Source organism: Lycium barbarum, chromosome 12 (assembly GCF_019175385.1).
Source record: "Lycium barbarum isolate Lr01 chromosome 12, ASM1917538v2, whole genome shotgun sequence".
Classification (NCBI taxonomy): domain Eukaryota; kingdom Viridiplantae; phylum Streptophyta; class Magnoliopsida; order Solanales; family Solanaceae; genus Lycium; species Lycium barbarum.
The window spans coordinates 84,597,728-84,611,436 of record NC_083348.1 but is presented as its reverse complement, the minus strand read 5'-3'; the positions used below and the strand labels follow the sequence as shown (position 1 = coordinate 84,611,436).

At 34.9% G+C, this 13,709-nt stretch overlaps 1 protein-coding gene across 4 annotated transcripts; it reads left to right on the top strand.

Moving 5' to 3' along the window:
• The first annotated feature begins 2,449 nt into the window (after positions 1–2,449).
• Positions 2,450–13,034, top strand: LOC132623481 (serine/threonine/tyrosine-protein kinase HT1-like). 4 transcript variants are annotated; one of them, XM_060338238.1, is made up of 4 exons: positions 2,450–2,622; positions 2,909–4,067; positions 4,263–4,718; positions 6,072–13,034. In XM_060338238.1, the coding sequence occupies exons 2-4, from the start codon at positions 3,324–3,326 to the stop codon at positions 6,228–6,230; spliced, it is 1,359 nt and encodes a 452-aa protein (XP_060194221.1). In that variant the 5' UTR covers positions 2,450–2,622; positions 2,909–3,323; the 3' UTR covers positions 6,231–13,034. The 4 variants fall into 4 exon arrangements, with proteins under 4 accessions (XP_060194221.1, XP_060194218.1, XP_060194219.1 ...); XM_060338235.1 differs by lacking the exon at positions 6,072–13,034 and adding an exon at positions 4,922–5,556 and having other exon boundaries at positions 2,457–2,622; XM_060338236.1 differs by lacking the exons at positions 2,450–2,622; positions 6,072–13,034 and adding exons at positions 2,673–2,813; positions 4,922–5,556.
• Positions 13,035–13,709: the final 675 nt, after the last annotated feature.

Below are 13,709 nucleotides of genomic sequence, written 5' to 3'. Positions count from 1 at the left end.
TACGGAGACTGGTGGAGCAATATAGGGAGAGGAAGAGGGACTTGCACATGGTATTCATCGACCTAGAAAAGGCATACGACAAAGTGCCGAGAGAGGTTCTATGGAGATGCTTGGAGGCTAGAGGTGTACCTGTGGCGTACATTAGGGCGATCAAGGACATGTATGATGGGGCCAAGACCAGGGTAAGGACTTTGGGAGGAGACTCAGAGCACTTCCCAGTGGTGATGGGGCTGCATCAGGGATCAACTCTTAGCCCATTTTTATTCTCCTTGGTGATCGATGGATTGACGCGGCAAATTCAAGGTGAGGTGCCATGGTGTATGTTATTTGCGGATGACATAGTCCTGATTGACGAGTCTCGTAGCGGGGTTAACGCTAAGCTGGAGGTTTGGAGACAAACTCTGGAGTCTAAAGGGTTCAAGTTAAGTAGGACTAAGACAGAGTACTTGGAGTGCAAGTTCAGTGATATAGTACATGAGGCTGACGTGGAAGTGAAGCTTGGCACCCAGGTCATACAGAAGAAAGATAGTTTCAAGTATCTTGGGTCTATTATACAAGGAAATGGGGAGATTGATGATGACGTCACACATCGTATTGGTGCAGGATGGGTGAAATGGAGGCTTGCCTCCGGAGTGTTGTGTGACAAGAAGGTGTCACCGAAACTTAAAGGCAAGTTCTACAAAATGGTGGTTAGACCAGCTATGTTGTATGGGGCGGAGTGTTGGCCAGTCAAGAAATCTCATGTTCAGAAGATGAAAGTGGCGGAAATGAGAATGCTGCGATGGATGTGTGGGCACACTAGGAGTGATAGGATTATGAATGAAGTCATCCGAGACAAGGTTGGAATAGCCTCAGTGGAAGACAAGATGCGGGAAGCGAGGCTGAGATGGTTTGGGCATGTGATGCGGAGAGATGAAAATGCCCCGGTGCAGAGGTGCGAGAGGTTGGCCAGCGACGGTTTCAGAAGAGGTAGAGGTAGGCCGAAAAAGTATTGGGGGGAAGTGATTAGACAAGACATGGCACATTTCCTGCTTACGGAGGACATGACCTTAGATAAGAGGGTATGGAGGACTCATATTAGGGTAGAAGGATAGTAGGTAGTCGCGTCTATCCTCCCTTAAGAGTAGTTATGTTGTTCTATAGTTTCTTGTCTCTTGATTTCTGCGAGTATCTGTTGGTTTATAATGACTTATTTACTTTTATTGTTTTCATTTTCATAGTTATCTATAGCAGTTAATTCTCCTTTTACCATGACTTTCTTGCTTTGTTATTCCTTGCTTTCATATTGTTTTCGATACGCTTGATCATATCTAACCTTTTGTCTTTTCCTCTCTTTGTCTCCTCTCTTGAGCCGAGGGTCTTTCGGAAACAACCGCCCTACCTTTCAAGGTGGGGGTTAGGTCTGCGTACACTCTACCCTCCCCAGACCCTACATAGTGGGATTATACTGGGCTTGTTGTTGTTGTTGTTGTAGTTGTAAAAAAGTGAAAAAATTTGAAAAACAATTTTTTTGAGTTTTTGGTATTCCGGAAGAATTCTTATGGCTAAACGCTGAAAAGTGAAAAAAGTGAAAAAAAAATTAAAATAAAATGAATAATTCTTATGGCCAAACGCCTACTTATTATAATGGTCAGTTTTGATATTATATTATTTTTATATTATGCTCTTTAACAAATGTACATCTTACCTTCATTTTTGAGACACTTAATCTCTGTCCTTTTTTCTCTTTATTCTTATTTTCTTTAATAATGAGCACATCAGTTCTGTCAGCTTCTTTAAGTTCAAGGATCACAACCACACATTTAATTTATTTTAATGTCAAGTATATTAAATTGAACAATATAACGGTCAAAACTGGAATACAATTAACAATTTTTATCATTAAGTTATTAAATATTCCATTTTTTAATTTCCAAAAAGCAACTGAAAATAAAACTAATAACTCGATGATTAAAATTTATTATTTTCCCCAAACAAAATGAAAAAAGAAATCATATAAGTATATGAAATTTACTGCCAACTCACCTAACCACAATCCTCCATATCCGTGACACCGTACCATTTAACCGTATCTAAATATTAAAAACAAAAATAACAAAACCAAAAAGATTAAAAATATTTAAAATATGAGTTTCTTTTATTCCGTACCTGAATTTTCTGATAGTGACAATTTTATTCTTCTCAATTAAATTGCTTTATTCCAATTCTATATATTTCTCTCTCTGTCTTTCATTGACTATCTACTAATGGGCCCCACTTTCCACCACCCCCGCGAACTGTAGGGCCCACTAAGCAAAGCCCAATTTTTTGTAGTCAGCAATAAAACCGGGTCCACATGAATCATCTACGTGAAACAATTGGTCACATAAAGGACCTACGTATGATATTCCACGTATATTTTTATTTAGATACAACCCCCTAGTATAGTTTTTTATATGAATAATAATAAGGATGCTACAAGTTTAAATGGAGTTTTTGATTTTTTCTTCTCTCTTTCCCCTCTTACGTTTAATGTCTTATTAAGGGAGAGGAAAGAGAGATAAGTGGGAAAAAAAAGAAAACAAGAAGAAAGAGTACAAGAGTTTGTATCAAAGATGGGTTCTTTAAGAAAATACCCTTTAGGTAAGTGTGTTGGTACACGGATCTTGTTTTTATAGAAAGGTGTATTTTTTAGGAAATGGGTTTTTTTTTCTTCTCTTTGTTGATTAGTTTATTGATTTGTGATTTGTATTTGGGGAAATGATTAACTGAGTTGGTGGGCTGATGGGGTTTATCATAATGGGCATTTCTTTCTTTATCTTTAAGCCAATTGAGTATGTTTTTTTAATGTTATTTTATTTGGGTGTTTTTTTATTTAATAGAAGCTTATACAATTCATATATTTTAATCTGTGTGTGGGATCTTCCAGGTTTTGAGAGAAGATGGTGGGGTGTTTGACTTTGGAGCTGAAGGGGGTTTGTTTTGCTTTTTGAGGTAATTGTTTGGTTGATGGTACATGAAAGTGGCATTTGGTAGGTCTACAAGTTTTGCTGATGAACTGTTGGTTAAAAAGTTTTGATCTTTGGTTTTTTCCTGCTTTAGTTTTGGTGTTGAAAAAGTTGTTTTGAAGTTGATTGGTCATTTATGGTTTATATGCACATGTGTATGAAGGTTGGGGTTTGATTTCTTGATTTACTACCACCCTTTGATGGACTTGAAGAAACTATCAGTAGAAAAGTTAGCAAATTTCATAGGGGATTTGAAGAGAATTCTTGAATTTGAACCTTTGGAAAAGAACAGATTTTTTATTGGTTACCAGGTGTTCTAATTAGGTGATTAAAGAAATGGATGAAGAGGCTAATTCTTGGATTAGGAGAACAAAGTTTTCTCATACAGTTTGTCATAGGTTGGACAGATTGGCCTCTATTCCTATTAGTACTGTTCAGTCAGGGGGAAGAATTGCAGGTGCAAAAACTAGACCTGTTGGAACAGCTTCTCTTAATCCAAGACCAGAGCCAATAGTTGCGCCACTTCAGCGCAATCCAACTACGAACAAACATAGGACTGTATCACCTCATCCAGAAACATCAATTCCCGATACCTTTAAGGAAGCTCGATCTAGTCAGAAGAGATTCTCAACTCCGCGTCCAGAAAGGAAAGAACTTGAGAAGAAAATTGTGAGCAAGTCATTTCACAAAGATTCCCGTGAAAAATCCAAATCGCCTATCTTAGGATCTCCTGGTTCGAGATCTTCAAGCCCCCTTCGGCATTTCACATCATTCAAGTTCCATGAGAAATCAAAGGGCCGGAAGGATTCAACATGGAGTAGGTACAGTGGTAGGGTTAGTTCTGTTGAAACAGCTGATGAATATACAATTGATCTATCTAAGCTGTTTCTTGGGCTAAGATTTGCACACGGTGCCCATAGTCAGCTTTACCATGGGAAATACAAGGATGAAGCTGTTGCAGTTAAAATTATTAGAATACCAGATGATGACGAAATTGGAGCTTTAGCAACTCGATTGGAGAATCAGTTTATTAGAGAAGTTACTCTCTTGTCTCGTCTCCACCATCCCAATGTTATAAAGGTAGTAAACTAGAATTACTTTTCTTATCTGGTTCATTTCATTTAAGTATATGAAATTTAATTGTATATGATTATCTTGCCTATAAAAGTTTCATGATCCTATTAGTTCCATCATTTACCTTTATAACTAGAGTCTCTATTTCTAGACAGTAGAGCAATTGTGGTAACTTGTCTTCCTTATAAAATTTCATTGCAGTTCATAGGTGCGTGCAAACAGCCACCAGTTTTTTGTGTTGTTACGGAGTATCTATCGGAGGGTTCATTGAGAGCACACCTGCATAAGCTTGAGCAGAAGTCCCTAACTTTGGACAAATTGATTGCACTTGCCATGGATATTGCACGTGGAATGGATTATATTCACTCGCAAGGTGTTATCCATCGGGACCTCAAACCAGAGAATATACTTATCAATGAGGATTTTCACCTGAAAATTGCTGACTTTGGAATTGCTTGTGAAGAGGCATATTGTGATCTCCTGGTTGATGATCCAGGTACTTACCGTTGGATGGCGCCAGAGATGATTAAGAGAAAATCATATGGCAGGAAGGTTGATGTATATGGATTTGGACTCATTCTATGGGAAATGGTGGCTGGAACTATTCCTTATGAAGATATGACACCAGTACAGGCTGCTTTTGCTGTCGTAAACAAGGTATGATCCAAAATTCAGTGTTTTCTTATTCATCTATATCTAGAACTCTTGTATGTGTTACTGTGAACTTTATAATCAGTTATCTTATGGCTTGCACATTTGGATGGTGCCATAAATAACTTTGATCTCTGTATGGCTGAACACTTTGATGTGAATTAGGAATATATTTAATTCTGAAAGAACTTGTCTTTGGGACCTTTCAGAATATGAGACCACCTATTCCTAGGGACTGCCCTCCTGCCATGAGAGCTTTAATTGAACTGTGTTGGGCTTTGCAACCAGATAAGAGGCCTGAGTTTTGGCAGATTGTGAAAGTACTGGAGCAGTTTGAATCATCAGTAGCTCATGACGGAACTCTGAATCTTGTTCAGAAGTCAATGTGTCAAGATCACAAGAAAGGCCTTCATCAGTGGATCCAAAAGCTTGGTCCTGTACATCAAAATGCTTCATTGCATCAAAATATTTCATCAATGCCAATGCCAATGCCGAAACCTAGATTCGCTTGAGTTTTCTGGATGATCTGACTTTTGTAGTTTTATGAGGTCTCTCTGTGTAATTAAACTGCTTTTGGTTACATACTGCTGTATATCTCTGCTCCGTCATTAAGCGAATGTGAATTATTAGGCTGTAGGCGTGCATTGAGGTGGCCTCTGTAATTTTACCTGATTAAGTATGATCATCAGATCTTGAATGCAAGTGCCATCTTTAAGGTTTGGTTTGGCCTTTGTAATTTTGCATGATGGTTATTCAAAGTATGGTCATCAGATTATGGATGCAAATACCATCTGTAAGGCTAGGCTAGCTGAATGGAATAAATTCTACACTCTTTTAAATGGTATATTATATACTAACACTTTATCCTGAAGTTTTCGGCTACCTTTAATATTGCAAGCATAATATTGCTTGCTTAAGATTCCTCAAATTGCATTGTCTGCTTGCTGCGTCAGGTGATTTTTGAGTCGACGATAAGGTTTATGATTTCCGGATGTGTCGTTTGTTGAAGTTGGCACCTACATGCCCCTGCTGCTGATTGTTAGTGACATAGGATTACTTATCAACTCAATATATCTCTCTGTCTAAGGTTTGAATGAATAGATCTTCAGCGACTATCTTACATAGTTTGCATATGTGAGATAGTTGTATTCGACACAGGACACCAACAGCTTAGAGGCATTGATTATAATGATCTTTATAATTTTTCCCTTCCTTTCTTCTCAAATGGATTCACACAATTAAATAGTAGATATATGAAGATGAATTGGTGCTAAGGTGCATCAATTGTCGTATTTGTTTGCTTTTAACATTTGTTTCCAACTATACCAACAGCCTCTTTCATCCTTCATGTGTTGCCAGACTTTTGCTTTGCAGGTCAGAGAAGATAGCCGGGCCAATGGTTCCGTACATTTTAGAAGGAAAGAAGATAATGTGATTGCCATCCTGCACATTAAATTACTTGCTACTGATTGCATCAACTTGCAGAGAGTTTGGTTTTCCTTTCATATAGGTATGTAAGCCCATCTACCCCGCTACATCTTGAATGGAAATTAAATATCTTCTCATTTATTACCCTACTGTTATGTCCTGAATGCATATATATATATATATATACATAAGGACCACAAAGTTGGTACTGAACTTTACTAATGTTGCACTTGCATTTCATGAAAGTATCGCAATTCATTTCCTTTCTATTAAAATAATGAATGGAAAGACAACTAGTTGGATTATCGTATGTGTGCATGAATCCTGTATAGAGGATATGTCAAAAACCAGTGGCTGTTCAAAAACCAGTGGCTGCATCAATTGGTTTTATGACGTTCAATGAATCATCATTTGCATGGTCTCCGTGATATTGGTAATGTGATTAGAATCTGTAAAAGATGCATTGATTCCTTTTTGACAGTTTGAAGTGGAAAAGGTAGTGATATTTATGTTGTGTGTTACTTTTCGAGTTTCACATGTTAACTACTCTGAATATTTTTGATATCATGGTTCATGTGAATTGAAGCTTTGAGAGGGCTTTGAGGACTTCAGATATGTGGTCCTTACTTTTCTGTATCTCACTATAATAATTGAGAAGATTTTTTCTAGTACGGACAACATTTCTTTCATTTTTTCTTGAAGAGTAGCTATTTCTAAATTTCTGTAACAATTTGACGTATTTAGGTATCCGATTCCTACTTTGGGAACAGGATAACTATACAACCGTTTCATCTTGTAATTTATTATAAGGCATTATAATCACATTATAGATAAAGTGCTGTAACAATTAAATGAGAGTTAATATTGGGCAACTAAGGCCGACCAGATCCACAAGATTGGTTTGTGAATGTGCGGATGTTAAGATAGATGGGCGGACATACAAAATTAGAAATGATCACTTTCACCTGAAGGTGCAAGGTAGCATACACAGATGATAAAATGAGAGAATGTCACTTGAGGTGATTTAGATATGTCTTATGTCTGACCTTGATATGCAGTGGATCCATAGGTGTCAAGTTAAGATGATTGAAGGTATTAACAGATGATTACAAAACCTAAAATTACATGGTTGGAGTTGACCATAAGACCTATAATCTGGTAGGAATTAAGGCTTAGTCATGAACGTTTACGTTAGGCCCATTACGTTAAGAGATTTATTTCAATAGAAAATGTAAAGAATTTTTAGTGTTAGAATATATTAATGTCGACATGATTAAGGAATATTTATATCGTATCTTGGTCCTAACATGTTTTTTTACTTTTGTAAGAAATAATTTTAGTTTTTGAAGACTTTGCTTTACTTGTTTTGGAAAATTGTGGTGTTGGGTTCTAGCTGTATATTCCAGTGAAAATGCCAATTAAACAAAATTTCCAGGAAAATATCTCGAGAGCTACAAAGCACTGTGTATGCTTTCGTATAGTTCAAAAATCACGAGAACATAGACAAAACATCTCTCATTTTGAAACCAGACAATCTAATGTACTTGGTTTACAGAAACACTGTCCCACTGGTATTGGAATCGGTTATGAAACAAAACATGTGCACATGTTGTTTGTAGAGTCAACATCGTCTTATTTGTTGCGAATTAGTTGGAACGTTAAAAAACTTTTGTTAAGCAAAGAAAAACTTCGAAACTGGAATAGTTGAAGGGATCATATTTTTATGGGTTAATTGACTACACTTGATTCTATCAAAAACTCGTCAGCCTTGGGAGTAAAATTTCTGCAATCGCTAGACTGCGTGATGTTTGAGACAAAAGTCAGCTTCCAGGTTTTTGTTATCCACGATTATTGTCTTAAATATAGTACATAAAGTTTATAAAAGAATGAGAACCTTTTTGGTCTTTATTCATAAAATAAAGAAATTAAATCGATAGAGATAAAATTTCATAATGCATAATAAGCAAGGATGCTTCCCTACCTTTCAAGGCGGGGGTAAAGTCTGCGTACATTCTTGGGATTCTACTGGGTATGTTGTTGTTGTATAATAAGCAAGGATATAGATTATATCATTGATATTGGTATAAAACTACTAATGTTTACTATTATAATTAGAGATTTGCATGCATATTGAAGGCATTTCAATTGACTGAGTTTTACTACTATTAAGAAGCACCGGTGGGGCTCCTTTTTCGTCGTCCGTTGTGGGGCCTCCATAAAAAAAAATTTAGGCCCCATATTAAATAGGCCCATAAAAAAAACTTGTAAAAATAAATAAATTGTGGGCCTCATATATATTAAACAACAATTAATATTAAAAAAAAATGTGGGCCCTATATTAAACACCAACCAGTATTAAAAAAAAAAAAAGTGGAACCCACCACATCCAAACTCAAGGGAAAAAAAAAAGTAGATCCCATATTAACAAAATCAAGCAAATATTAAAAAAAAAAAAGTGAATCCCATATTAAAAAAACAAACAATGTTAAAAAAAAAAATCTGGGCGCCATATTAAACGCCATGGGTATTCGTAGCAAACACTAATATAATAAAGTTTTAAATACAGAGCACAAACTACAATGTTATATTAATCGTGTTTTGAACATAGTATTCCATATTGACAAAATCAAGCAATATATATATAAAAAAAAATTAATCCCATATTAAAAAAATAAACAATGTCAAAAAAAAAAGTGTAGACTTTGTATTCTTAACAAACACTAATATAATAAAGTTTTAGATACGGAGCACAAATTACAATGTTATATCAATCGTGTTTTGAACATAGTATATATATATATATATATATATATATATATTATATGCATAAAAATAGTGCAAACTAATAATGTCCAAAAGGGTGGGCCTCATACTAAACAACACCAAGCAATATAAAAAAAAAAAACTATATAAAGCATGGGTTTAGACCCATGCTTCATTTCCTTTGTCCCTTAAAAAAAAAGGTGGGCCCCATACTAAATAACACCGAGCAATAAAAAAAATGAAGATCAAATAATGAATAAGATAAATTAGTCAAATTATAATTCTAATTCACGTTTCTTTAAAAAACCATGCAAAAGACAACATGATAAGTAAAATGAGTTAGACCGAGAATATTTACCAAAAATTAAAAAATAGCATTTCTTCGTTTAAATAGAAAATTAATTTCTACTTTGTTTCGTTTCAAACATGTAAAATTAATTTAATAATTTGAATTAGAATTATCCAAATCAAAATTTGATAAAAAATAATAAGTATTTTATGTTGACACCCAATTTTGTCCCGCCTCTCCTCCGAAATACCTATTTACGCTTCTAATATTTTTGGAAAATAAAAAAAATATATATCATATTTTACTATAATTATTAGCCTCTTATCAATACCGGCGTTTCACTATTCTATTACAATACTAATTATTATTATTATTATTATTATTATTATTATTATTATTATTATTATTATTATTATTATTATTATTATTATTATTATTATAACTCACATTTTATCATTTCAACACATTTTTTACCGGCTTACGCACTCACATCGCATTTATCTTCGCATAATTAAATAATAGTTTTATTTTGGATTTTCGAAATATTATTGCACGACTATTACAACGCCATTTTCTATTATCTAAGCATTAATAATTGCATATTTTATATTGAGCAATATTTTAACACAAGTTATTTAAATAGGTCTTTTATTTAAACGTAGTAGCCCAATCAACTCATACTATTTTCAGACCAATTCACAAAAAACAGTCTACATTTTTAATTTACCTGGCCACATTTTAATTCAATCAGCCTATCCTTTTAATTCAGCCCACATTTATTCCTAGCCCACATCTTCAAACCACCAGTCCACTATTTTAGCCCAATATCCAGTCCATTAACTCCTTGACCCGACCCGAGTCTTGCACAAATGAACCACTAGGGTTCCCTATCCCTTTCATCTCTTCTTCTCTTTCACGCCGCGCCCCTTTTCTCCCTTCTCCCCTTCTCCCTCCTTTCTCCCTCATCACCCCCACGTTACCTCTCTGACACCCCACTCCCCTCTGCCGCCTCGTTTCCACCATACCCTGTCCTCCACGCCACTGCCACCCCCACGTTGCCACTGCCACCCACGCTCGTCTGTCACCCGCTCTTCTCTCTCTTCCTTCAAACAAAACCTAAAAAACCCTATAAATAGTTGTGGAGTGGAATCGGTTATGGAGGATTTTTGGGATTGGAAAAAACTCCCCCAAGAACCCGGATGATTTTTTCAGTTCACGAAATTCCCCAAGAACAGATTTGTTTTTTATTCATGAAATTCCCCAAGAACTAAGTTCTCAGCCGCAAAAAATCCCTTGAAAAATTGAGTCCTTTAGCCTGAAAAATTCCATAAAAATTGAAAGCTTTCGTTTCGTCGATAAAAATCCCTTAAGCAAAAATTTTAATTTTATCAGTCTTGTTATTTCTGGGTATTGAGTTAAAAGTGTTCGAGCGGATATCGAAACCCCCGCACCCCATTTCGCTGCACTTGCAAAAGGTCAGCAATTTCCTCTCTTCTTGAAAGTTCACTTTTATTTTCGATGTGATGTTTGTACGAGTTAGCTTTCTATGTCGACACGCATTTGTTTCGGTTTCAGTATTAGTTAAGGAGTAAATATCGTCAGGTGTTTGGTTTGGCATGTTGAAGTTCGTTAGTATAATTATGTTGTTCGATAGTTTAAACTAGGATTGCATATGTTAAAGTTGGTTGTGTTTAGTTATGTTCTCCTTATTTTCTAAGTTCAATCATGCTTAAGAGTATTTAATTCCTGCTTATTTGGTAGCTTAGGTCCTGTTTAGTCGATATTCAAGTATGTTGAGTAATCAATTCGATCGACGTTATGCCTACTTCAACCTCTGTTTTGTATTATCTGTTTTCATATGCTTTACATTTTATTGGTTTAGGTAATGTGATAATATTGGTAGATATTATTCCAGTTCTGCTTAGATTAGTTTTGTTTAGTTTGAGTTTAGTATGCTTTACTCTTTGGTGGATAATTTGATCTTCAGTATATCGTTTGAATGATACCTGTCTACTGCTGCTTTAACATGTCTGTGTATTGGTTTAAGTCAAAATAAGAGTCATTAGTGATCCAGGGTATCTAATGAATGAGTCCAGTTTGTTTAAGTAGGTTAGTTACATTCTGCTTAGTTTAGTTGTATCGAAAAGAAAATTATGCATGCTGGTTTGGTTGGTTCTTATTCCTCACTGGCTGTTTATCTGATTAGTCGCGACTAGTTGCTCTGCACCATGAATCATGTTAAAAATGTGTTTTAATTTGAATTAGGCAGTCGCCATTTGACTAAGCATATGTTAGTTTAAGTGAGGTATTGACCTGTGTCCTGTTGCCATTGTTGTAATCCCAATCTAGTCCAGTTGTTAGCATATGAGGGACTCCAATGTGATTTAGTTTATGGTTCATTGATAAATTACAAGTTGGTTAAAATATGTAAAGAATTTCTATCAAATATAGGCCTGTTAGACTATCACTGGATTTACTTGTTGTCTAGGCATAAGTCAATCTGAGCTGTAGGCTCGTTAATTTAATCACCATGAGTCATGTGCAAAGCCTTCAAATCTGCCTAAGTGTCAATGTGTTTAGTAGTATGCTCTTGGGTTTCCCTCTGTTGGATTTGAACCTATTCTTCATCATTGCATATAGCGGTTATTCTTTGAATGTCGCATGAACATGCTAAATGCATATTTTTCCTTCCAGATGTCCTGGATAAATTTAAAACTTTGGTATTTGGCAGTCTATTATTTGAAACCACCTCTCTTTGCTTCTGTGTGAGAAATGCTATTTTCCATTTTTGCTTGATAGTAGAATAAAGAAGCAGAACTGATGGAGTAAAATCTGGCTGGCAACGCGTAATTTGTTCTTGTATTATTAGCGCTTAGCATGATATATGAATTTGTGATTTGTGTAAAGTTAAAAGAGGCCATTTGTGATTTCAATTGAATGGAATCATAAGTTACTGGCAGTGGTGATAGTTTGTTATAGTCATCAGTGTTTAGCTTCGAAATAGAAAAAGGAGAACTAGAAAATATGCCCGAGTATTATAAGCATCCTTCCTGATTTCAACAGGTGTTTTATACGTCGCAAATATGCCATGTTTAGGCTTGATATATGTTGTACGTTGCCAATATACTTAATCTATATTCCGAGCATCTTCACGTGGATAAATATGTATTAGCAGGTCCTGTGCGTAGTCTATATTATCATTTGATGCTGTTTAAATTCTGTGCGTTGTTGCAAGTATATTTCTGTGGGTTATGCATATTTACGTAATTACTGGTATACCTCTATTTAAAACAACTATGAACGTGTATACATGAAGTACACTTAAATATACATAGTATATACACAATCTGCTGATTTGTTTTGAGTTTGCATTTTTACGTTTAACCTTATCCATTGATAATATACTAATCCTCTTCCTTTCATTTTATGCATGACCATCGCATACGAGTCCGAGGGACTTGTCTTCCTCCGCATTCGGTGTTGGGCTAAAACCCAACATAATCTCCCTCGCATCAGCTCTGTCCGCAGCAAATAAAAAATTCTGAGCTAAAAGCCCAACAGCAGCAGCAACAGTCCCTCAAAAGTGGGCTGGCCCATTTGATATCATTGGCCCTTTCATTTTATTTTGTGCACATTAATTTGTATTTGCAACTAACTTTTTTTTTTTTAGTTTAGATTAAATCCTAATGAATTAGTAGGTTTAGTTTAGGAATGGGTAGTTAGTTTAAGGAAAAGAACTAAAGAATATCTTGTAAACATCTTTTAAGGTTATCTAAATTATGCACGCTTTAGTCGAATGTAGTTAATAAAACATAATTTTGTTTATACTTCTAAAATTCAAAGTCAATTAGTACCTTATCATCTAGTTTGTTTCAAGTGTTTATTAAAACATCACACAAACCTGTGTTCCCTTCTATTCATATATTTTATGCAAATTTTATTAAAAAATAACATTATTATTTAGAGTCTTTGTAACATTTATAAGTCTTTATTTTTGAATGGCATTTGGAATTTCCTTTTATGCAAATTATTACCTTTTTCTACAAAGCTCATCCTAATAGTATTTTTTATTTTAAGCCTTATCAACTTCTATAAGTTTTATTCTAAATGGCATTTAAAATCTTCTTTCATGTAAATTATTACATTTTATCTAAATCTTATCTTAAGCAACGTTCTTATATTTTTTTTATAAACCTTAGCAACATTTCGTGGCCTTTTTCGTAAAATTTTGAAGCATCTTATTTAATTTAAATTAATTAACCTAAGTTTGGTCGGATAACCGTAAGTTAACGGATTCTAAAGGATGTCTAACCCCTTCCCTTTAGGATAATATAGAGCCCTTACCTAGAATCACACTGGTTAAGCAGACTATTAATGGATGTTTAGTTTTAACTTTACCTTAGTTAATATTTAGGTGTCCTAATTCACCGTTAATTAATTAGGTGGCGACTCCTCAAAACAAAATAAATAGGAATCACCAATATGTTGTACCCTAATTCAACCCGGTTAAAATGGGA

Coding starts and splice junctions, on each gene's coding strand:
- LOC132623481 (XM_060338235.1), top strand. CDS start 3,324: ATGGATGAAGAGGCTAATTCTTGGATTAGGAGAACAAAGTTTTCTCAT. Junction 4,068..4,262: donor ACCATCCCAATGTTATAAAG/GTAGTAAACTAG, acceptor ATTTCATTGCAG/TTCATAGGTGCGTGCAAACA. Junction 4,719..4,921: donor CTTTTGCTGTCGTAAACAAG/GTATGATCCAAA, acceptor GGGACCTTTCAG/AATATGAGACCACCTATTCC.